Source organism: Jaculus jaculus, chromosome 4, assembly GCF_020740685.1.
Source record: "Jaculus jaculus isolate mJacJac1 chromosome 4, mJacJac1.mat.Y.cur, whole genome shotgun sequence".
In the NCBI taxonomy this organism is placed as follows: Eukaryota; Metazoa; Chordata; class Mammalia; order Rodentia; family Dipodidae; genus Jaculus; species Jaculus jaculus.
The window spans coordinates 152542564-152568949 of NC_059105.1; the positions used below are offsets into that span (position 1 = coordinate 152542564).

Sequence of the window (26386 nt, forward strand, 5' to 3'; positions counted from 1 at the left end):
GAAATATGCAGAAAAGAACTCACCACATTTGTGGAATCAGCTTTTGTTGCTAAATTCTTTTCAGGTATAAAATAATGTTAGGTAGTCTAATTTTTTTTCAGAGTTGAGAGTGTGACACTTAATAATTATTACAAATACTAACTCTTTTCTGTTGGTGTATTAAGGCCTAATAAAACCATTAAAAAATTTTCTTTTTCCTATTCCCACTAAAGCTATAGAACTAATTTTACAGAATGGTTTCTCTAAGTGAGTGTGCTGATTATACTAAGTCTAACTTCCTTGAATTTTTAAATGTTTCTTTTCTTTTCTTTTTTTTTACTTTACTTATTTATTTGAGAGTGACAGACAGAGAGAGAAAGAGGGAGAGTGAGAGAGAGAGAGAATGGGCACGCCAGGGCCTCCAGCCACTGCAAACGAATTCCAGATGTGTGCGCCCCCTTGTGCATCTGGCTAACGTGGGTCCTGGGGAGCCAAGCCTCGAACTGGTGTCCTTAGGCTTCACAGGCAAGCACTTAACTGCTAAGCCATCTCTCCAGCCCTTTAAATGTTTCTTTTTAGGTTCATAAAGCAGGTTTTGTTTTAGAAAATTAGAAAGATTTGGTGACTATGATTAAAAAGTATGCATTGATATGAAAATCATTTGGTAGGTCTTGTCATAAGAATGTGGGAGCTGTGAACTCAAGACTCATCCTATTCCCTTGAGTGGTTACACACTATTTCTCAGTAACCAGCTCTAATTTAGAATACCAAGGGAGGGTTTGGATATATACAACATCTCCTATGTCCAGAGCAATCCACATTTGTCATTACAGAAGAGCACTGAGGTTTTGCACTCTTGGATCCCCACCTTTCTGGTTCTCATCTCCTTGGCTTATTAAAGCCTTGGATATATCTTTAGCTTGAAGCTTTCTCTACCTTTCCTACATTTTTATAACCACTACCTATTAGTTCACTTCATTGGTTTTCTGTTTAAACAGTTTTAGCAGTTAAGGTGAATCAAGATATTTAAAACACTGGTTTTTTTTTTTTTTCTCCTGTGGTTTTTCTTTTTTTTTGTGGCATTATATTCCACTTTAGCTTTGAAAACCTCACATATGAAATCTCAGGGAACAGGGAACATGGTTGCAATTTCAATACATTCATGGATAACTGAAATATTAAAGACATTCTAAATTCCATTGGATAATTTTCTACATTGTTATTTTGGTGATTTAGCTTGGATCTACCTTTAATATGTAAACAAGTTATAGGTGAGTGTGTGTGTGTTTCCTCTCAAAACATAGGTGGTTTTTTTAACATCATGAATCAATCACCTGACTTACAGTTTCTATATGATTAAGTTAAATTCAAGTCACTAAATAATCACAAACAATATTAGGTCATTGGTTTTTTTCATGTGTTTTAGGAAGGAAAAGTGAACAGATCTATTCAAAATTTGTGATGTTTTGATGAGTGTACAGTCAGGTGCATATTGGTAAGGAATATAAAAGTAGAAATAAGATTGTAAATTGCCATCTTATGATATAACTCATTTAAATCTGAGGATGAAAGAAATATAAATATATAACAAGTAACAAATTGAAGCCAATATCTCTTGTATATAAAATTGGTGAATGATGCAAATAAGATGAAAACAAAAAAGATGCCAGTTTTGGGATTAACAAAAGGGGGAGAGAGACAAGAAGAAGCTTTGGGGTGTGAATGTAGTCAAACTATGCACTTAAATGAAAATGTCATTATGTATGCCAACACACTGTAGAATAAGCATATTCTAAAAAAAGATATGAAGGTGTTCCTGAGAAATTGAAGAAGAGAGTATTGAACTTGAAGTATCTTTTTAATAGTGATTTTAAAGTATATTACAATACGTATGTAAATTCTGTATAAAAACATGTCTATAATTTACAGTGGCTCAAACTTATATGAGTAAGGCCAAGTGAATTGATATCTATGGACTCCTCATTAACATTTCAGATAATTGTTTATTAAAAAAATATAAAATTATTTAGGAAAGGCCTCATATTTTTTAAAAAAATTTTTTTGTTCATTTTTATTTATTTACTTGAGAGAGAAAGAGGCAGATAGAGAGAGAGAGAGAGAGAATGGGCGTGCCAGGGTTTCCAACCACTGCAAACGAACTCCAGATGCATGTGCCCCCTTGTGCATCTGGCTAACATGGGTCCCGGAGAATCGAGCCTCAAACCGAGGTCCTTAGACTTCACAGGCAAGCGCTTAACCGCTAAGCCATCTCTCCAGCTCAGGCCTCATATTTTAGGTGTGTTCTAACAAGCAGAAGCAGTGCACGTCCATGTGTGTTGAATAAGGAACACCTGCAGCCCAGGCAGGTGGGACGGCAATCCATTCCCATGCTGGCTGAACCTTGGTCGTATATTCTTCCCCTCCTCTCATTGCAGGGAGCAGGCTGAAGGGGCACAATGGAGGCAAACAGGACCCAGGTGACTACGTTTCTTCTCACAGGAATAACAGATCGTCCAGACCTGCAAATCCCTCTGTTCCTGCTGTTCTTGGGGATTTATGTCACCACCATGGTGGGCAACCTTGGGTTAATTTTTCTCATCTGGAAGGACCCCCAACTTCACATCCCCATGTACCTCTTCCTTGGAAGCTTAGCTTTTGCAGACGCCTGCACCTCATCCTCTGTGACCCCAAAGATGTTTATGAAATTTTTAACTGTGAGTGACTTCATAACCGTGGCTGAGTGTTTCACACAATTTTACTTTTTTTGTTTCAGTGCAACCACAGAATGTTTCCTGCTGGTGGTGATGGCATATGACCGCTATGTAGCCATATGCAACCCTTTGCTCTATGTAGTAGTGATGTCCAAGAGACGCTGCACTCAGCTGATAAGTGTAGCATATTTAATTGGGTATCTCCATGCTTTCATTCATGTAGGGTTATTGTTCAGATTAACTTTCTGTAGCTCCAACATAATAGAAGATTTCTACTGTGAAATCTCACTTCTATACACAATTTCTTGCACTGATCCATCTGTTAATGCATTGGTGCTTTTCATTTTTGCAGTTACCATACAAGTTAGCACTTTTGTGAGCATTGTAGTCTCTTATGTTCGTGTCCTCTTTGCCATCCTGAAATCAAAGTCTGAGAAGGGCCGAAGCAAAGCCTTCTCCACCTGCAGTGCCCACCTCTTCTCTGTCTGCTTGTTTTACGGCACTCTCTTCTTCATATATGTGCTTTCTGGTTCTGGGACAGGCAAGTTTCAGGATAAAATGTCTTCACTGTTCTACACCATTGTAATTCCTCTGCTTAACCCCTTTATATACAGTCTAAGAAACAAAGAAGTTTTAGGTGCACTGACAAAACTCATCAAATAACTATTTGTGAAAACAATATTTTATTTACCTTTTTAAATTTTGCACCGTGTTTTACATAATAGCGATTTTTGTATGCTGTTGTATAAAAATACCAATTTAGACTATGATTGCCTATCCTGGTAATACTATTTTTATCAAGACAGTTAATGAGGATATTATGGGAAGAACCCAATTATTTGTTGCTGTGAGTTCAAAGCCATCCTGACACTACATAGTGAATTCCAGGTCAGCCTGGTCTAGAACAAGACCCTACCTCAAAAAACCAAAAAATTAATAATAGATAATAATAATAATCTTCATTTTGTCATTATGTTGCTTGAATATAGTATAAAGAAAATAATCTTGTTAAGTCCAATGTGACCAGGCATTCTCTTATATTGTATCTAAAATGAATAGTTCTATCACATTCGTTCAGTGTTCATAAAACTTAGCAATAAAAACAATAATTTTATTTTTGAATAAAACATGTATAGGAAATTTGGTGTTTTACAACGTTTTTCTCATTCCTGATATATAGAAACTAACAGCATATAATATTTTTTAGAGTTTTTACTTACATAAAAACAGCAAGTATTTTAGGATAACTAATAATTAACTTAAGTTGAATTTTTCTGTAAATAAGCCATGTATGTTTTGTGTCAGGCTATTGTGTAAATATTCACTTTATCCTCCTGGATCAGATATGGCCTCATGGCCTTGTTAATATGCAAAATAAAAGCTGAGCTTTCCACATATGAGTGTGATATATCTCATTACTTTGGATTTAGACATGAAGTAACCATTAGTTGGTTTCTACAAGCTACAATGCCAGGTTGGGCAGACTGGCATCAGGTATGTTTTGGGTTAAGTTTCCCCAACATCTGCACTGTCCCCTCTGTAGGAAGTAATGTGGCCACTTTCTGTGAGCATTCTCTATTGAAGTTATTGCCTCCATCTCAGCTGTCAAGTCTAGTGGCAAAATCTTTCTTAGTTTTAAAAAATTCACAATGCAACCTAATTTACTTCACTCATCATCTAAATATTAATATCTAGACATTCTCTGTCACCTGCATACATTTTATACAAATGACTACTGGTTTTCAGCCTTGCTCACACAGCAGAGAACTGAACACTTTTCTCAGCCAGGTTAATTTACAATAGCACTGGTACAAACAGCTGTGGGCAGTGCCTGAATAAATGACAACAGCATTTTCATAATATAAACAATGAAGATTTAACATCATTTTAAAAATTTGTTTCTAATGTCAGCTGAGGTGGATAAAAGGTAGAAAATTTTTTTTTTTTTTTTTTTTTTTTAGTAGGCTAGTCCTAAATAGAAGGCCATCTGAATTTGTTTCTGTCCTACTTTGTATGTCTCCCACTGCTTTCGGGGAATTGACTTGGAGTCTCTCTGACTGTGACTAGAGTGTTGTAGCCTTCATGGTCTATAAGAAGCAAGATATGGGGCTGGAGAGATGGCTTAGCAGTTAAGCGCTTGCCTGTGAAGCCTAAGGACCCCGGTTCGAGGCTTGGTTCTCCAGGTCCCATGTTAGCCAGATGCACAAGGGGGCGCACGCGTCTGGAGTTCGTTTGCAGAGGCTGGAAGCCCTGGCGTGCCCATTCTCTCTCTCTCTCCCTCTATCTGTCTTTCTCTCTGTGTCTGTCGCTCTCAAATAAATAAGTAAAATTAAAAAAAAAAAAAAGAAGAAGCAAGATATGCCAATGAAGTAATAGTGGAAAAAGTCTACTTCTATTCCTGGTTCAGGATTTCATAGGGAGAGCACAGGTAGATGGGTATGAAATATATTATTTTCTATTGCTGATGTAACTCATTTGCACAAACACAAACTTATTACTTTATATTTCTGGTTTACAGAAGTCTAACACTGATTTCAGCTAAAATCACTGTTTTGGCTGTGCTGCAACACTTCTTTCTTCACAGGTAACTTAGTCTTTGTGGTTTTATATGCTTTTATTATACTAAAGTAATTATCTGTATATTTAGTTGAAGTGAACCACAGGAAAGTGTGATGGACTGCTAGGGGTTCAGGAAATTCTTGAACCCCAATCCCTAGGTTCATGTCTCCTTCATGCCAGGAATTGAATAAAATAAGACTGATAAGGATAATTATTAAATTATTATATTTATTTAGGGAAGTACAGAACCAAAGGAAAGACACCCACATGGCTTGAGAGCTAATGTGTTGGGCCTGGACAAAAAAGAAAGTACAAAGAGCTCTTGTCACGTAGAACATGAATCCATGTGGACAGTAAGGGCGAGAAGGCTCTGCCCTCTGCTCAGCCCAGCTTGTCCATCCAAGTGGAGGAGAAACTCCCAGTGGTCAGGCAGCTCAGAGACCCTGTGCTCTCCTCGCAAAGGTATTTATTACCTCATTGTGATGGGGCCTGTCTTCCAGCTCAGGTGAGCTGAGGGACAGCTGATTGGTTTGGGCTAGGGCTTTCTCAGGAAGAGGCTGGGCATGATGCCAAGTTCTGGGGGCTGAACTTGACCAACCACAATGTTAGGGCTAGATTTCAATCCTAGGAGAGACCTTGCTGTCAGGAGGGGCCCAGGTTGTTTGTGGAAAATCACGTAGGAAAGAGAGAAGAATCCAGATTCAACCTTTGATATCTATCAAGTTCAGACTGTAAGTATAGGCCCAAAGTTATTCCTCTTTTTACTTTAGAGGCCCAGTCACCCTAACTGCCTAAAAGAGCTACCTGCACCCCCCCATAAAAAGTTATTGATTTCATATATGCTAGAAACAGTTACAAACTTTAATAATACCAGCCAGGATGGAGGTGACCTTGAAGTAGCTCTTGGAGGACATAATGAAGACTGCATCCACTGTTAGAGTCCTGTGAACAGGTTCACCAGGTTTGAGTCTGGGCTGCTGTGGTACTGTGTCAGATGAACTAGTAGGAACGATATCTTTTCTATCTCAGCATGCAGCTAAGCTAACCTCTGACCACACTGACATTCCTGTGGCTTGTCTAGAAGCAGATAATGGGAACATTTTGACCCAGAAACATGATGGCATCGCAGTGCCAGTGCACAGAATGGCTTCTGGCATCTCATGTCAGGTAGCTTATCATAGTGACTCAGTCCTACCTCTGCTAATTATCTTGTAAACTACTGAAGTTGCAGTCGGTAGGCCATTGGTTCATTGTGCTTTGTGCCCTTTTCTATTTATATGATAATCAACCTTCCAGGATGTGAGTAAGAAGAGATCATGGTTGTTTTGTTTAGAGGTTTGCTATGCTGCTTGTCTAAGGCATGCTCTACAGCTCAACATTTCTGGACTCACCATATATCAATAGCCAGCCTCAATTTTGTGGTTCTTTTTGTAGTATTGCTGGCATTCCTCGTACCTCATGTCCAAGTTAAGGACCATGTTTTGAAGCAGCTGGTCCAGACCACTTTGTTTATAAAAATTTGTTCAATGAATCTATCTGTTCAGATGAAAAAATAATTATTCTACTGGAAGCTTTATGACAACAACTTACTGAAGTATTGTCAGAAACTGAATTCTTAGACTATAGGTTGAATGTAACCAAATGCTATGGGAATATTCGGTAATTGTCTTAAAGACGACATATACACAGTCAGTTATATTTTGGCTTATATTTATATATACATATAGTGTGCAGGTTTACCACAAATATTTTTGTTATGCAGTATATTTCTTATTTCTGAGTCAAATTCAGATGCCAAAGCAGCTGGATCTAAAGAATATAAATGGAATGAAAGATTTCCATTTTTCCTTGTAATTCATCTATAATGCTTTTGTTTTCATGCTAAGGAAGCACATGCACAATAATTGCACAAAGCTTCTTAGCAGTGACATGCTGATTAGTGAGCAATGCCCAGCAGATTGGCTTCATCCTACAGGGACTCTTTTGGTGGCATGGAGGGAGTTTCAGTACTAAGTGCACGTGCTGGGAGAAGATGAGAAGACACAAATATTCCTTTCAAACTGTTTCTCATGCCTACATGAGAGAAAAATTGCCTCTTTTTTTATTAAAAAAAAACAAACATTATCATTGATCTCTTCATTCTGGCACACTAAGAACTCTTCACAGAGATGTGAATTTTATGGAATCCATATCCATGCATCTTGTTACAGGAATTGGGTGAGATTGCAGTATTCTGTTTTACTGACATTATTTTTAAGTTAAACAACTTTAGTACCAAGAGTTGTTTTCACTTTATCACTCCAGGATATTTATCTAACAAATGGAACAGATAGCAAACCTCACTGGGTAGCTAAATAAAATACTGCATTTAATCTAGCTTAATTCTTACGGATACAAACCCTTGTGTCTTTTATTTTATTAGTTATGGACATACTCAGTATGTAAACAGCACATGTTGGTACCATCCTTTCCCTCCTCCTTGCGCCCCCACCAAAGGGACTCTTCCTTGGGGATACCAGTCATGCCTATGGGGATTGTGGGTCGTGTATAGTGTGGGCAGCAGTCAGCAATGGGAAGAGCTAATGCTTCTGTGCATAACGTCCCAACCTGTGGCTCTAACAATCTTTCTGCCCCTTCTTCCATGAAATTTCCTGAGCTGTGTTGGGTTTGTTTTAAGTCTACTTAAAGTCTATTTACCAGTGATGGGCTCTTACAAGCCTCTGGATTTGTTTTGGTAGGTGTTGAATGTCCTCAGTATCTATCTCCTTCACCCTTGTGCTGATACCAGGTTCACCAAGAAAGCAGCACTCTGGCTCATTTCCCCAATTCCTCTGTGGTTTTAGCTGGGGCCCTGGTGAAGTGTGATGGGTTCTTTCTCTTTCTCTCCTTAGGTCCTGCATCCATCTGATAGAGGCAGATTCTCTAATGGAGAGCAAGGTCAGCACAGGGTAAATGAAATAACCATTATTAGTTTAGAGAGAATGGGTTTAGACCCTCTTGTAGCCCAAGATTAGTGGGAGCTTGCTATCAGAAAGCAAACTCATTATCTGGATGTGGTTCTGACTTGTTTCCCAGTTCCAGATATGGGTTACATTCCACTGAATGGATCTGTTAGCCAATCCAAGAGCAGTTGGTTACCCTCCATGGCTGTGTGCCACCATTACACTTGTGTGAACATCACCTCAGGTTGTTTGCTTCTGAGTAGCTTAGACCTCAAGTTGCTGGGGCAGATGTTGGCCACTTTTCCCCAGTAGCTCACATAGCACCATCTAGCACTAGACAGGCTAACTTTTTGGCGACTGGCTCTTTTTGAGATTCCAGTCAGGTCTCTTAATGTTCCATACTGACAGCATATGGTGTCATCAGCAGTAGGGTCTTACCATTAACCTCTGGTGGGTAATCAAGTGCTGTGACAGAAGTCTGTCTTATTTTGGGAAACACTGTAGGTCTCTCTGATCAACAGATCATTGTGGGAGTTAACTGGATCCTGGTAATGGGAGTTATAGGCCAGCACCAAGGATAAAGAAAGAAGAAAAGGATAGAAAAAAGAAGGAAACAGGAGAAATTTAAGGTTAGGCTTCATCTCACCCTCTCCAGGGCCCTTTGATTTAGGTGCTCCCCCTAAGACCTGTTGAGGGTTCCACCTTTTAGTCTGTCTTCCAGAATATAGGATTCTGTGGTACCAGTTCCATTTGGGTTTAGTTTTGTGACCCTCCACCCTTACCCTCTCCTCGCCTGCCTATTGCCTAGACCTCAAGATGCCTATTAGGTATATCAGCACCTCGGGCTGATCCAGAAGCCATGTATCTTTAGACTAAAGATTTGGACTCCACTGGATGCTTGTATGATTGAGTCAGTGTCATTAACCTGTAAGCCGTGCTGCTTACAAATAGCACAGAGTCACAGTCTCACTGCTGGTGGTGGAAAGGCACTATACAAACTCAGCACATTGCAATGAGATTTAAAGCAAAGTTAATAAACTGGAGTGGGCATAATCACCCAGTAATCCCAAGGTGAAAAAGAATAAAAGATTTTGAAATTCTGTCTACTTCTGGTAAATATATTTTTTATAATATTATGCATAGAACCCATCTCCTTCACATTTTACTAATGTTAAAATACAAAATTAGTTCTAACATTCAAGTTGAAGCTCATCTAGAGTGGGGAAACTTCTCAAGACATGAACATCATATAGATGTGTACTTTCTTAGGGGACTTTATAAATTTCTGCTTACCCAGTTTTTGGTTTAATCCTGAGAATGTTCAGAAAGTTAGTTGATTACTTTTTCAGAATCAGGTTCATGACTGTATGCTTGGAAAATGTAAAATAAAGACAATAAATTTATGGGAGTTTCAGGAATATATTACTCAATGGTGACTGCCTATATTACTAGCTTCTCTATGAGTATGTATAAATGCCTTGTAAGACTACATTATTGTTTACCCCTATTTATAGTCCAATAAAGATGGAAAACAGGGACTTCCTGCCAAGATGGCAAATTACTAGCTGTGCTGCAAATCCTGGGGAAAGAAAGGCAAGACATTAAGTGTTCACTGGGTCTTTTAGGGGAGAGAAATCTCCAACAGATTGTCAGTGGGAGGGTACGGGGGGTGGGGGGGAGAAACAGGGAATCGCTGATTCCCTCGCGGGCAGGTAGCCCACCCCTACCCCCAAATAGCCGCCATATCTACAGTGCCGCCAAACACTGAATGATCCCTGCATGTGGAAGCTTAGACTGCTCCACCCACTAACCACTTACTGCTCCAGCCATGGCGCATTCAGCGAGTCCTGGCAATAACAAGGAATCCCCGATTCCCTCAGGAGTGGGTAGCCTAACCCTCCCCCCCCCCCAAGTAGCCACCATATCCACAGTGCAGCTGCACACAGATCGATTCCTGCGTGTGGAAGCTTAGAGTGCTCTGCCCACTCGCTTACTTACTGCTCCTGCCCCAGCATGTTCAGTGAAGCCAGTCCCACAGCAACTGCCACACAAGCTGAGACTGTGTCCCTCGCTTGTGCCAGATCAGGTGCCATCCCCTACCAGTCTGCTGTGCTGGCCATCCACCATTATCCTGTGGCGGGGGAGTGTAGACTGCTTCCAGGTCCCAGTGTTACCAGGCAGAGTTTGGGCTGTTTCAGTGCTTGGTGCCTCAGTGTCCCTCCTAGCTCAAATGCAGGCAGCTTTGGCACATTATTGTTTGAGAATTCAGGCAACTTTGGTGCCCCTGCCAGGCAGTAGATCAGGCGGCTTTGGCAAGTGAGAGCTAAAGACCAGGCTGCTTGGCAACTGCCCCAGGCTGCCACAGATTCCCATTGCACTTGAGCCCAGGCTGATCCACCTACCTATATGCCCATACACTGTCATGGGCAGATCACAGCACAAAACAAATAACATGAAAAATCAATCGCAAGAAAATCCAGTTAGAGCACCCAGTCCTACAATGAATATATCTAACCAAAACATAGAGAGTCATCAGGATCAGAACATCAAATTGAAGCTATAAGTAAGGCAACTCTGACCAACCTACTGGTAGAATGTGCAGGAAAGCAACAAAGGACCTATAATCATGTGGATGCTGCCATCACTAAACCATAAGTAATAGATAAGAAATTGGAAGGAGTTCAAAGAGAGTTAATAGATTTGAGGGAGAGTGAAAAAAAGAAGACCTTAAAAATCAGCAGGCCATGCTAAATAAAGGCATAAAGAAATGCAAGGATGAATTCCAAGAATCATCAAGAAAATCAGAAAAAGATGTGAAAAGGGAGCTTGACAGAGGAATGGAAATTATTCATAGAAAAGTAGTAGAAAATGCAAACTTAATTGAACAAGTCCAAAACTCTCTAGAAGCTCTCAAGAATAGAGTCAGCCAAGTGGAGGATAGAAACTCTTATCTGGAAGGCAACATGGAAGAAACAGTTTGAGAGTTCAAAAGTTACAATAAGTTCAAAAGTTTCTGTGAGCTGAACATGAGGGAATTGTGGGTTACCCTTAAATATACTAATATCAGGATCATTGGAATACCAGAAGGAGAAGAAATTTAGACCAAAGGCATGGAGAACTTAATAACAAAATAATTGAAGAAAACTTACTCAGTCCCTTAAAAGAAAGGCCCATCAAGATACAAGAAGCCAACAGAACTCTGAACAGACTGGACTAAAGGAGAAACTCTCCAAGACATATCGTCATTAAGACTCTAAACATTGACACCAAAGAGAAAATCCAAAACACAGCTAGGGAAAAACAGCACACCACTTCCAAAGGTAACCCCATCAGAATTACATCAGACTTCTCAATGGAAACCCTGAAAGATAGAAGGGCCTGGAATGAAACACTGCAAAGTCTAAAAACCTATGGCTTCCAACCCAAACTACTCTACCTAGCAAAAGTATCCCTCATAATAGATGGTGAAAGAAAAACTTTCCATGACAAAACTCAGCTTTACAATTATATGAACACAAAACCAAGCCTACAGAGAGTATTTCAGGAAATTCTCCACAGAGAAGAAACAAAAAACCAAACTCAAATGCCTACAAGAAGCAGATCCCAATAACCAAACTCAGAGTAGGCACAAAAACTTAAAAATCCATGAAAACACCAAACCCACATTTGCCATAACAATATGGCAGGGATCAAATCAAATCTCACAGTCATTACCCTAAATATTAATGGCCTTAATTCACCCATCAAAAGACACAAGCTAACAGGATGGAACAAAATATTAGACCGCTCAATCTGTTGCCTTCAAGAAACCCACCTCACCACTAAAGACACACACTTCTGCAGGGTGAAAGGGTGGAAAACAATATTCCAAGCCAATGGGAGTAATAAAAAAAGCAGAAGTAGCTGTATTAATATCAGATAAAATAGACTTCAAACCAAAAATAATAAAAAAAAGACAAAAAAGGCCACTTCCTACTTATCAAGGGAACGATCCATCAAGAGGATATTACAATCATAAATCTGTATGCACCAAACATAGGGGCACCACAGTTCATAAAACAAAACCTACTTGACAATAAAACAGAAATAACCACCAACACCATCATAGCTGGGGACTTCAATATACCATTATCAGTAATAGACAGATCTTCCAAACAGAAACTCAACAGGGAAGTAAGAGAGCTCAAAACAAAACAAAACAAAACAAACAAACAAAAAACAAACCATAGAACACTTAGACCTAACAGACAACTACAGAACTTTCCATCCCAAATCCACAGACTACACATTCTTCTCAGCAGCCCATGGAACATTCTCGAAAATAGGCCATATACTGGGTCACAAAGATTGCCTCCACATATTTAGGAAGATTAACATAATTTCCTTCACAATATCAGATCACAATGCTATATTGCTAGAAATCAACAACAAAAGTGTCACTAAGAATCCCAAGGGCACCTGGAAACTGAGTAGCACACTTTTAAACAATAAATGGATAGTAGATGAAATAAAAAATGAAATTGCAAAATTTCTGGAATTGAATGACAATGATAACACATTGTACCAAAACTTATGGGACAAAAGGAAGGTGGTACTCAGGGGAAAATTCATAGCACTCAATGCCTCCATAAAAAAGACAGAAAGATCCCAAATCAATAACCTAACCATCCATCTAAAGGAACTGGAAAAACAACAACAACAAAAAATTGAACCAAAGAGCTCTAGAAGGAAAGAAATAATTCAAATCAGAGCAGAAATTAATGAATTGGAAACAAAGGAAACAAGACAATTAACAAAACAAAGAGCTGGTTCTTTAAAAAATAAACAAGATTGATAAACTCCTAGGCAATTTGATCACTCAAAAAATGGGGAAGCTTCAAATTAACAAAATTCAAAATGAAAAAGGAGAGATCACAATAGACATAAGTGAAATTGGGAGAAGCATCAGGACTTATCTCAAAAACCTCTGCTAAACAAAACTGCATAATGTGGAGGAGATGGATAAATTCCTGGACACATACCTCCTATCAATGCTAAACTCAGAGCAGATTAATCGCCTCAATGCACCCATCACACTCATGGAGTTTGAAAAACTAAAAAAAAACCTCCCCCCCACCCAAAAGAGTCCATGATCAGATGGCTTCTCAGCTAAATTCTATCAAACCTTCATGGAAGAACTCAACCCAATCTTCCACAAACTGTGCCACACAATTGGAGAACAGGGAAAGCTACCCAACAGCTTTTATGAAGCTAGTATTGCCCAACTTCCAAAGCAAGTAAAGAAAATTACTGGCCTATTTCCCTGATGAACTTAGATGCAAAGATCCTGAACAAAATTCTCACAAACAGAATCCAACAACACATCAAAAGCATCATCCACCTTGACCAAGTGGGATTCATACCAGGAACACAGGGGTGGTTCAACAAATGGAAATCTGTCAATATAATACACCATATAAACAAAGTTAAACATAAAAACCACTGGATCATTTCAATAGGTGAAGTAAAGGCCTTTGACAAGATACAACATCACTTATGATCAAAACATTGGAGAGAATTGGCATGGTTGGTTTATATCTTAACATAATAAGGGCAATATGCAAAGCTCTGAAGGCCCAAATAATACTAAATGGAGAGAGAATGGAGGAATTCCTTTTAAGATCAGGAACAAGACAGGGTTGTCCACTCTCCCTCTGCTTTTCTTTTCTTTTTTTTTTTTTTTAATTTTATTTATTTATTTATTTGAGAGCGACAGACACAGAGAGAAAGACAGATAGAGGGAGAGAGAGAGCATGGGCGTGCCAGGGCTTCCAGCCTCTGCAAACGAACTCCAGATGCATGCGCCCCCTTGTGCATCTGGCTAACGTGGGACCTGGGGAACCGAGCCTCGAACCGGGGTCCTTTGGCTTCACAGGCAAGTGCTTAACCGCTAAGCCATCTCTCCAGCCCTCCCTCTGCTTTTCAATATAGTATAGGAAGCCCTAGCTCAAGCAAAAAGACAGGAGAAGGAAATAAAGGGGATACATTTTGGAAAGGAAGAAGTTAAGTTAGCTCTATTCCCTGATGACATGATTGTGTATGTAAGAGACCCAAGAGACTCCATCCCAAAACCCTGAAGGTGATTAACTCCTATAGCAAAGTAGCAGGATACAAAATCAATGCAAAAAACCAGTAGCATTTCTATATGCAAATGACAAAGACACAGAGAAAGAAATAAGGGACATAGTCACATTTTCAATAGCAACAACAAAAAAATAAAATAAAATACCTTGAAATAACATTAACCAAGAAAGGGAAAGATGTATACAGCAAAAACATAAAAGGACTCAAAAAAGAAATTGAGGAGGACTTGAGAAAATGGAAAGACCTCCCATGCTCCTGGATAGGCAGAATTAACATTGTGAAGATGACATTCCTACCAAAGGCAATATACAGATTTAATGCAATTCCAATTTAAATCCCTATAGTGTTCTTCACAGAGATAGAAAAATTGATCTCAGATTTCATATGGAAAGACACAAGGCCTCACATATCCAAACATATACTCGGCAAAAGAAATACTTCTGGAGGTATCACCATTCCTGATCTAAAGCTGTATTACAAAGCCATAATAATAAAAACTGCATGGTACTGGCATCAAAATAGAAGTATAGACCAATGGAATAGACTTGAGGACCTGGACTTTGGGTTAAGCAACTATAGCTAGTTGATATTTGACAAATGCCTGAAAAATATAGGCTGGAAAAAAGATAACATCTTCAAAAAATGGTGCTGGAAAAACTGGGTATCTGTATTCAAGAAATTGATACTTGATCCATACATTTTGCCATGCACTACACTCAAGTCCAAATGGATCAAAGACCTCAATATAAGACCAGAAACTTGACTACTACTGGAAGAAAATTTAAGAAGTACTTTCCATGATATAGGAATGGAAAAAGACTTCCTGAACAAAACCCCAGTAGTTCACAATCTTAAACAGTCACTCACACAATGGAATTACATAAAGCTGAAGAGTTTCTTTACAACAAGCATACAATAAGCAAAGCCAATGGATTACCTGCAGAATGGGAGAAAATATTTGTGGGTTATCCAACTGATAGAGGCCTAATCTCTAGAATCTACAATGAACTCAAAAATCTAAACAGTAAGAAGTCAAACACCCCACTCACAAAATGGGGCAAAGAGCTGAACAGGCAGGTCACAGAGGAAGAAATACAAATGGCAAACACACACTTAAGAAAATGTTCATCATCCCCGACCATCAGGGAAATGCAAATTAAAACGACTATGAGATTGCACCTTACCCCAATAAGGATAGCAAATATCAAAAAATCAAATGAAAATAAATGCTGGTGAGGATGTGGAGAATTAGGAACACTCATCCACTGTTGGTGGGAATGTAGGATGGTACAACCACTTTGGAAAGTGATATGGAGACTCCTGAAAAAGCTGACTATAGAGATACCAACAGACCCAGTTATACCCTTACTGGGAATCTACCCTAAAACCTTCAAACCACAGGCCAGAGAGTTGCTCAACCATGTTTATAGTGGCTCAATTGATAATACCTAAGAGCTGGAATCCACCCAGATGTCCACCACTAGTAGAATGGATAACTAAGATGTGGTACATCTACACAATGGAATTCTATACAGCAGTAAGAAAAAAATGACACAATTAAATTTGAGGAAAAATAGTGGAATCTGGAACAGATCTTTCTCAGTGAAGTTACCCAATCACAGAAAAAAAAAAATTGCCACAAAGTCTCACTCATCTACAGCACCTAACCTGAATCTATCCAAGATGCCTTACAAACTCAGCAAGCATCTCATGGACTAGACAATAAGATGGGTGAGGAGGGAGGGGAGGGCAATGGCGGGGTGGTAAACACAAATCTAGACCTAAACGGCAATGGTACCATAAAATTCTACTTTGTAAAAGACAGACCAAATGCTGAACCTTCACCAGGCCCTTACAGGGAACACCTGAACCACAAGACACTGGAGCAGGTATGATGAAGACTAACCTTAATCTTCTACATATTCCCTTTCCCCTCTCCCACTCCCTCCCTCTCTCTCTCTTCTCTCTAATTCTTGTATATAAATTATCTTTTTCCTCCTTTTCTTAGTGGGCACTAACCTGTAATTCCCAGTACCAGCATGTGGCTATCATCCACAATGAGTTTTTGATCAGAGTCCTACAAGGTTTCCTAAAAGAAAGACAGAGTTCTGTCAGAGTACTTGATGACCCATCAAAGGTTAGTGGTAAGACCCTACTGCTGAAGACTCCTTATGTGGTTGATGTATAAAATGGAATGGCATGGATGGAAGTTGGAAAAGAGTCAGTCCCTGACATCTAGTGCCAGCAGGTGCCACTTGGGTGACTGGGGGAAATGACCAATATCTGTCCAAGCAACTCATGGTCTAACCTACTTAGCAGCAAATAACCTGTTGTGATGCCCACACAAGTGCAATAGTGGCACACAGCCATGGTGGGGAACCAACTGCTCTTGATTTGGCCAACTGATCACTTCAGTGGAATGGCAACCATATCTGGAGCTGGGAAACAAGTCAGAACCATATCCAAACATTAGCCCACTCTCCAATATCAAGCTACCATCAATCATGGGCTACAAGAGGGCCTACACCTATTAAATTCTCTATAAAAAAAGCAAGTGTTATCTCATTTCTCGTGGTGCTAACTTACTCTCCATTGGAGATTCTGCTTCTCTTTTTCAGATAGATGTAGATCCTAAGGAGAGAGCCACCCCATCATAACTCAAAAGGGCCCTGTCTGAAACTAAGAAAAATGGGCAAAACATGCAAGGGTGCTCTTTTACTGATGAACCGGATGCCAGCACAAGGGGGAAGGAGACCAACACAGAGAAAAATCAACTCCAACAAATCAGAGAGCCAGAGGCTCAGAGGCCCCCAACACCTCATCACTGAAGCAGGCCAAAAATGAACCCAACATGGCTCAGGGAAATTTGTGGAAGAGGGCACAGAAAGAATGTCAGAGCCACATGTTTGGTCATGATATGCAGAGATATTTATCTTACCCCTAACTGTGGGCTAACTCCACAATGCATGACCCATATACCTCAACATGCAGAGGCCAAGCGGAGGGGCTAGGTCACAGATGATCCTAATAATGGTACCAAACTGACTGTATTTGCTGAATACAAAAGTAATTAATAAAATAATAAAGATGGAGAACAAAAGCCTGTTCTTCAGAGAATGGGTTCTATATTTTATTGAGAAAAACAGGTGCTTTCCTATATAAAATTTTCCAGTTCTATATGTTTCCACTATTCAGATAATTTTTTATTTTCCAACATGCATTTTCACAATTATCTTACTTTAATTTTCTATTTTGTTTTTTGGTTGTCATTGTTTGTTTACAGAGCAGATGCCTGGAGAAAAATAGTTAATGAGTATTGAGTGTGATAACTTTAAGTAAGTTGATCAAAGAATTCAGGCCTATATTATAGAAGTTAAGGTGTATGTGTTGGTATAACAACCCTTGGTTACTGTTATTATAAGACACTGGGAGATGTGAATCTAATACATGTTATCATAAATGGTAAGACATTTAGTCTCTCAGTTCTAAATGGCTAGATTCTATTTTTATATCACCAAGGCAGGAACTTGGATACAGAAAGCATATATCATATCCAGAATCACATATTATTTGTCACTATATGAATGTACTGGCAATTTTATTTCTCCTCAAGTATCTGTACAATCTATCTCATTTGCTTCCATGGCTTATTTATTAAACTTATGAATTAATTTTAGGCTTGGAGCTTTATCTACCTTGGGTACCATTTTCATCATTCTTACCTATTAAGTTACTTCATGATTTCCCTAATTATTTTTCTATTTAAATATTATCTAAAAATTTTAGCATTTAAGTTGAACCCAGATATTGACAGTGGTGGCCATTCTTTGGAAGATAGTTTCTTTTGTGATGTCATATTCCACTTTAGCTTTGATAATCTCACTTATGAAAACTCAAAAAGGAACAAACATTGTTCCACTCTATAGAGCCACATATAGCAGATATTAAAAGACATTCTCAGCTCCATGGAATATTTCCCAAATTCACATGTTTACTGACAGAGCTTGGGCATATCTTTATATGTAAACAAGTATCAGAGGTGTGTGTGTGTGTGTTTTCTTTTAAAATAGAAACGATGTTAAATCATGATCTCTCCTCTGAATTACAGATGCTATGAGACTAAACAAAAACTTACAATGTTTTAACTTGAATCACTAAAAGAAATGAATTAATGATTCTTTCCATGAACATTATTGAGGAAAAATGACACAGTTTATTTGAAATTAGTGATAGTTTTTATGAAGGTGTAATCAAGTGACATATTGATAAGGATCATGAAAAAGCATAAATAGGAAGTTGAATTAGAAATAATTTTTAAAACTAATTTTTAAGATATTTTATTTATTTATTAGAGAGATAGAGGGAGGGAGAGAGAGATGAAGAGGCAGATAGTGAAGGAATGGGTGCTACAGGGCCTCTAGCTACTGCAAATTCATGAGCCAACTTGTGCAACTGGCTTATGTGGGTACTGGAGAATTGACTCTGAGTACTTAGGATACTTAGGTAAGTACCTTAACTACTTATTCTTCTAGCTAGCCTAGAAATAAGATTTTATTTTTAATTATTTAAGAGGGAGAGAGAGAAGAAAAGAGAGAAAGAGCATGGGTATAACAGAACCTGTTGCCATTGCTAACTAACTTCAGATGCATGCATCACTTTAGGCATATAGCTTTATGTGGGTACTACAACAGCATACCAAGGTTGGCAGGCTTACCAGGGAAGCACCTTAATGGCTCTGCCATCTCCCTGGCTCAAAAATAATATTTTAAATTAGGATGAAAGAATGATGCATATATTTAATAACAAAGAAACATACCATTTCCAGTTATATTTTCTTGACCTCTTCTCACTGGAGCCAAGATAATAAATATGAAAAACCTAGGGTCACTCAGAAAGGGAAGTGGATACTAGGTGGGGTAAAGGGGAAAAGAGGAGTGTAACAAAGAGAAAATATAGTCAAGGAACTGTATATACTGAAATAAAAATGTCATTATGAACCTTTTTATTTATACAATGAATATATGCTAACAACATTTTTTGTTTGTTTGTTTTTTCAAGGTAGGTTCTCACTCTAACCCAGGCTGACCGGGAATTTACTATGGAGTCTCAGGGTGGCCTTGAAATCGTGCTGATCCTCCTACCTCTGCCTCCCGAGTGCTGGGAGTAAAGGCATGTGCCACTACGCCAGGCTAACAACATTTTTAAAAGATAAAGAGTTCCTGAGAAAATTGAAACAGAGGCTTTTCAATTTGAACTAGTCTTTCTTAATGAGATCATAACGTAAAATGTATTATGTATTTTGTCATTTCAAACTCTATAAAATATCTTTGTAAAATGCACAGTGATTTAAAATAATATGAAAAAAGGCTAGATAAATTGATATTTATGGACTCCTCATTTACTATCAAATAATTATATATTAAAAACCTACATCTGGGCAGGAGAGGTGGCTCAGTGGTTGAAGGCTGCCGCTTTCAAAGCCTGAAGGCCTGGGTTTGATTCCTCGGTACCCACATAAAGCCAGAAACACAAAGTGGCAAATGTGTCTGGAGTTCGTTTGCAGTGGCAGGAGGCCCTGGCGTGCACATTCTCCTCCTCTCTTCTCTCTCTCTCCTTGGAAATAAATAAATAAAATATAAACACCTACATGAAAACTATTTTTAAACTATTTCACACTTTAGGTATGATTTAATAAACAGAAACATTCCACCTTCTATGTACAGAGTAAAGAGCACCTGCAGCCTAGGCAGGTGTGACAGCAATCCAATCCCATGTTGGCTGAACCTTGGTCATGTGTTCTTCCCCTCCTCTCATTGCAGGGAGCAGGCTGAAGGGGCACAGTGGAGGCAAACAGGACCCAGGTGACTACGTTTCTTCTCACAGGAATAACAGATCGTCCTGCAAATCCCTCTGTTCCTGCTGTTCTTGGGGATTTGTGCCACCACCATGGCAGGTTAATTTGTCTCATCTGGAAGGACCCCCAACTTAACACCCCCATGCACCTTTTCCTTGGAAGCATAGCCTTTGCAGACACTTGCACCTCATCCTCTGTGACCCCAAAGATGTTCATAGATTTTTTAACTGAGAATGACTTGATATCCCTGGCTGAGTGTTTCACACAATTTTATCATTATTATTATTTTTTATTGTAGTGCAATCACAGAATGATTCCTGCTGGAGATGGCCTATGACTACTATGTAGCCATATGCAACCCTTTGCTGTATGTGTTGGTGATGTCAAAAAGATGCTGCATTCAGCTCATAAATGTAGCATATTTAATTGGGTTTCTCCATGCTTTCATTCATGAAGGGTTATGAATTAGATTAACTTTCTGTAGGTCCAACACAATAGATGGCTCCTACTGTAAAATCCTGCCACTATATACAATTTCTATAAATGCATCAGTCACTATTATCCTTATTGTTGTTACACAAGCTAGCACTTTCATGAGTATTGTAGTCTTTTATGCTCATGTCTTGTTTGCCATCCTGAAATCAGATTCTGAGGACAGAAGCAAAGCCTTCTCCACCTTCAGTGCCCACCTGCTCTCCATCTCTTTGTTTGACAGCACTCTCTCTTTCATATAAATGATTTCTGGGTCTGAGACAGACAAGTCCAGGATAAAGTATCTTCACTGTTCTATACCATGGTAATTCCTCTGCTAACCCCTTTATTTACAACTTAAGAAATAAAGAAGTCTTAGGTGCACTTAGAAAAGAATCATCAAATAGCTGTTTGTGAAACAATATTTTACTTCCCCTGTCTGCTTTTATTTTATAAAATATGGCACTACTTCACACATAACAATGATCTTGTATGTTGCTAAATAAAAGATACAGATTTAGCCTACAAATACTTAGCCTGATTCGCCTACTTTCATCACAATAGTTAGTGAGGACTTAAAGGACAGAACCCAGTTGTTAATTGACACTCGGTGGTGGTCTGAATCAGTTGTTCATATATTCTGAATGCTTGATCCCAAGCTAGTGGAAATTCAGGGGACAGAGCCATGATGGAGGTATGTTGTCGAGCACTGGCCTAGGGGCGTTATATCCAGTGCTCTCTTTTCAAGCTGTTGCATAGATGAAAGGTAAAGTCCAGCCTCTGCTCATTCCATGGTTATGTCCAGTGCTCTCTTTTCAAGCTCATCTCACTCTCCTGCTGTGGTTTTCCACCTGCTGTTGCATAGGTGAAAGGTAATGTCCAGCCTCTGCTCATTCCATGGTTTATCCTACCATAACTATGCTTTCCCTTGAGATAGTAAGCCAGAATAAAATGTTTCCTCCCTTCATCTGCTTTTGGTTGGGTACTTTGTCCAGCAAATAAGAATGTAAGTACAGTATACCTTTACAGGAATGTGAGATTGCAAAATTGCTTTCTTTGTTGCATTAAAACAGCTTTATTTTACATAAACATTTTAAAGCTCTTCTGAATATATATCACTGCAATAGAGTCAGGGTATATGAATCATTCACTCAAACCATATTCATGTCCTCTTAAACAGTTCACGAGGAAATTGTATTCCAAACATTCTGTTTACTTCATATACATAATTATGTTGCTTGTATATAAATGAAAATAATCTTGTTAGGCTTAATGTGACTGGGCATCCACTCTTACAACATCTAAAAAGTGAGTATTTCTTCAAAGTTTAAGAGTATTTTTTCCTATGGTTTTTGAAGCAGGGTCTCATTATAGCTCAGGTTTTCCTGGATCTTACTCTGTTGCTCAGGCTGACGTTGAACTCACTAAATCCTCTCAAGTACTGGGATAACAGTCATGAACCATCATGCTCAGCTGAAAGTCCTATAGGGACTTGCTGTAGTCCAGGCTAGTCTAGAATTCACTATGTAGTTTCAGGGTGGCCTCAAACTCAAGGTGATTCTCCTACCAGTGCTTCCCAAGTGCTGGAAGGAAAGGTGTGCTCTACCATGCCTGGCTTGAAAGCATTTTTAATATGCTAAATATTTCTGTTACATTCATTCAACATTGTCAAAGTTTAGCAATCAAAAAACATTACAATTTAATTTCTGTTGGTTGCACAGTTATAATTTTCAGTTTGTTTTTTGAGGTAGGGTCTCTCTCTAGCCCAGACTGACTTGGAATTCATTATGGAGTCTCAGGGTGGCCTTGAACTCAGGGAAATCCTCCTACCTCTGCCTCCCAAGTACTGGGATTAAAGGCTTGCATCACCATGCTCGGCTTCAAAATTTGTATTTTTATAAAACTGTTGCCTTTTAATTTATGAACTACTGTTGCATACCTCCTTCCTGAGACAAAGATTCAAATGGAAACTATTATTTTCTAGAATTTACATTTATATAATAAGAGCAGGTTTGTTAGCACAATTGGAAGATAGTTGAAATATAATAATAAAAATGGTATGTTTTCTGTCAGGCTACTGTATAAATATAGACTCTTCATCCTAGTGACCCTCTTTTTTTTTTTTAATTTTTTTTATTTATTTATTTCAGAGCGACAGACACAGAGAGAAAGACAGATAGAGGGAGAGAGAGAATGGGTGTGCCAGGGCTTCCAGCCTCTGCAAACGAACTCCAGACGTGTGCGCCCCCTTGTGCATCTGGCTAACATGAGACCTGGGGAACCGAGCCTCGAACCGGGGTCCTTAGGCTTCACAGGCAAGCGCTTAACCGCTAAGCCATCTCTCCAGCCCCCTAGTGACCCTCTTATGGCCTTATAATATAAGGGTCGATTTTTACACATATGTGATATATATATATATTTCTTATTTGAATTTCAAGTAACCATTAGTTGATTCCTATAAGCCACAGTGCCTGGTAGAGCAGACTAGCATCAGGTGTGTTTGAAGCTGTTTCCTCAGTATCTGTTCTGTCTGTGGTGAGTGGTGGGTGTCACTTTCTGTGAGTCTTCTGCCACTTTCTTTCTTGTGATTACATAGTGTTCACCCAGATATTTTAAGTGTCTTGGTTTAGCATATTCACATGTACGAGGAGTGAGGTGTTAACATTATCTGCCCCTCAGAGATCCCCTACTGGAGAAAAAAGTCTTTGCCTAGATTCCAATTTCAAGATATAGAGAGGAATCACTGTGAATCTCTTCTATTCTAACCAGGCTGTGTAACCCTGATCAAATGTAAACAAAGAATAAAATAATTACATAAATGAACTTGAACAGAATTATCTCTTAGAACACTCAGATTTTGTCACTAGGCTTACCTTAATTGAAGAAAACCTGAGAGTCCTCAAAAGAGTTCTTAATGAATTGAAGGTGAGTCAATGAATAGAGTATCTCAATAACCAGCTGATTGAGCTTAATGACAACATGATCAAATGCAAGAATGAATTCCAGGAAGCATCAAGAACATCTATCCTTGAACTGAAACTGTACTTCAAAAAAGAAAATGGACATGATTAAAAAAAAAAACCCAGAAACAAAAATCAAATAGAGCTTTTACAAACCTCTCTAGAACCCCTTCCTAACAGAGTTACTCATGTGGAGGACAGCCCCTCTGAGCTGGAACAGAAGACAGAAAAAAATAGACCAGGAGTCCAATAATCTTGCTAAGTTAAAAAAAAATCATGCAAACAGAACAGAAAGGAACTGTAGGATACATGACTACATATCTGGATCATGGGTATGCCAGAAGGGGAAACAATCTATGCCAGAAGTACAGAGAATATATTCAACAAAATTATTGAAGAAAATGTTCCCAATCTTGCAAAAGAAAGGTCCACCCAGATGTAAGAAGCTCACAGACCACCACTCAGACAGGAACAAGGAAGAAATTCTCCAAGCCACATCATCATTAAAACGCTTAACAATGAAAACAAAGAGAGGGTGCTAAAAGAAGCCAGAGAGAAACAATTCATGGCATACAAAGGCAATCCCATCAGAAGAATTACCTCATATTTCTCAATGGAAACCCTGTAATTCATAAGAGCCTGGAATGGAACACTTCAAAGTATGAAAAACCATGGATCAAACCTAAACTAATATGCCAGTGAAAGTATCCCTCAAAATAGATGGTAAAGGGAAAGCTTTCCATGAAAATCATCACCTCTATGATTAAATGAACACAAAACCAAACCTACAGAGAATACTTCAGGAAATACTCCACACAGAAGACTCAAACAACCAATCTTAAGAGCCTTTAAAAAGAAGATCACAATAGCCAAGACTAGAATAGGTTCAAAAAATACAAAGCCAGGTTGGGTATTGTAGTGAGCACCTTTAATCCTGGCACTTGGGAGGCAGAGGTAGGCAGATTACCATGAGTTCAAGGCCACCCTGAGACTTCATAGTGAATTCCAGGTCAGCCTGAGCTACAGTGAGACCCTATCTCAAAAAACAAAGGAAAAAAAAAGTACAAAGCCTATGAAAGCACCAAACCCCATAAAGCACCCATCATGACAGGGATTAAATCAATCCTCACAGTTATAGCTTTAAATACTAATGGTCTTAATTCACCCATCAAAAGACACAAGTTAACAGGGTGGATCAGAAAAATAGACCCTTCTACCTGCTATCTTCAAGAAACACACCTCACCACTGAAGATAGACACCTCTGCAGGTGGAAAGGATGGAAAATAATATTTCAAGCAAATAGAAATAAAAAACAAGCAGGTGTTGCTATATTAATATCTGAAAATATAAACTTAAAAAGTAATAAAAAAGGAAAAAGAAGGCCACTTCTTACTCATGAAGGCAACTCTCCATGAGGACATCACACTCCTAAATCCATATGAACCAAACACAGGTACAACACAGTTTTTCAAAACAAAACCTACTTGACAACAAAACAGGAATAAACACTAACACCATCATAGTTTGGGACTTCCATACTCCACTATCATCAATACACAGATTATTCAAGCAGAAAATTAGCAGAAAAATAGTAGAGCTCAGCAACACCATAGATCACATGTCTTCAGAAATTTCCACTCCAGTTCTACAGAATACATATTCTTCTCAGCTATTCATGAAACCTCCAAAGTAGATCATACATTAGGCCATATAGCATGCCTCCATAAAATTTAGAAAATTGATGTAAGTTCCTGCATCATATCAGATTACAATGCTTTAAAGCTAGAAATTAACAACAGACACAACAGGAATTCCACCAGCTTCTGGAGACTGAACAACACACTTTTAAACTATGAATGGGTTGTGGAAGATATAAAAAATAAGAAAAAAGAAATAGTCTGTAAGCCAATATAAACCTTTTTTTTTTTTTTCTCTATAAGCTGCTCTTGGCTGGGTGTTTTCTACCAGCAATGTGAACCTGACTGCAACAGTAACTTATGAAAACTTATGGGACACAATGATGGCAGTCTTAAGGGGAAAATTTATAGTGCTAAATGCCTGCATATAAAAGGTGGAGAGACTGAGGAGGGCCCTTAGCAGAATGAGGGCAGGGAGGTGGGAAATGATGGTACTAACATATGATGTATTCATACAAAGTTTCTACTTAATAAAAAAAAATGTTTCTAAATTAAAAAAAAAAGTTGGAGAGATACTGTTGCAGTCAGATTTAGCACTGCTAGTAGAAATCACTCAACCAAGAGCAGCTTCGGGGAAAAAAGAGGTTTATTTTGGCTTATAGGCTTGAAGGGAAGCTCCACAATAGGAGGGGAAAACAATTGCATGAGCAGAGGGTGGACATCACCCCCTGACCAACATAAGGTGGACAATAGTACCAGGAGAGTGTACCAAACACTGGCATTTGGAAACTGGCTATAACACCCATAAACCTGCCCCCAACAATACACTCCCTCCAGGAGGCATTAATTACCAAATCTCCATCAGCTGGGAACGTAGCATTCAGAACACCTAAGTTTATGGGGGACACCTGAATAAAACCACCACAGATACCACATCAATAACTTACCCATTCACTTAAAGATGCTGGAAAATAAGGAAAATGTAACCCCCAGATCTCCAGATGTCAAGATATAATTAATATCACAGCAGAATATAATGAATTGGAAACCAAGAAAACATTTAGGAAACAAAGAGCTTATTCTTTGAAAAAAATAAACAAGACTGATAAACACTTGGCTAATTTTATCAAATGAAAAAAAAAAAGAAGT

The 26386-nt window shown here is 38.7% G+C and overlaps 1 protein-coding gene and 2 pseudogenes across 1 annotated transcript; all 3 read left to right on the forward strand.

Moving 5' to 3' along the window:
• The first annotated feature begins 2435 nt into the window (after positions 1–2435).
• LOC101610838 (olfactory receptor 5AC1-like) lies at positions 2436–3353 on the forward strand. Its single transcript, XM_004663313.2, has one exon. The coding sequence runs from the start codon at positions 2436–2438 to the stop codon at positions 3351–3353; it is 918 nt and encodes a 305-aa protein (XP_004663370.2).
• Positions 3354–6128: 2775 nt separating this feature from the next.
• Positions 6129–9756, forward strand: LOC123460272 (annotated as a pseudogene).
• Positions 9757–10204: 448 nt separating this feature from the next.
• On the forward strand, positions 10205–21056 carry LOC101595947 (annotated as a pseudogene).
• The last annotated feature ends 5330 nt before the right edge of the window (positions 21057–26386 follow it).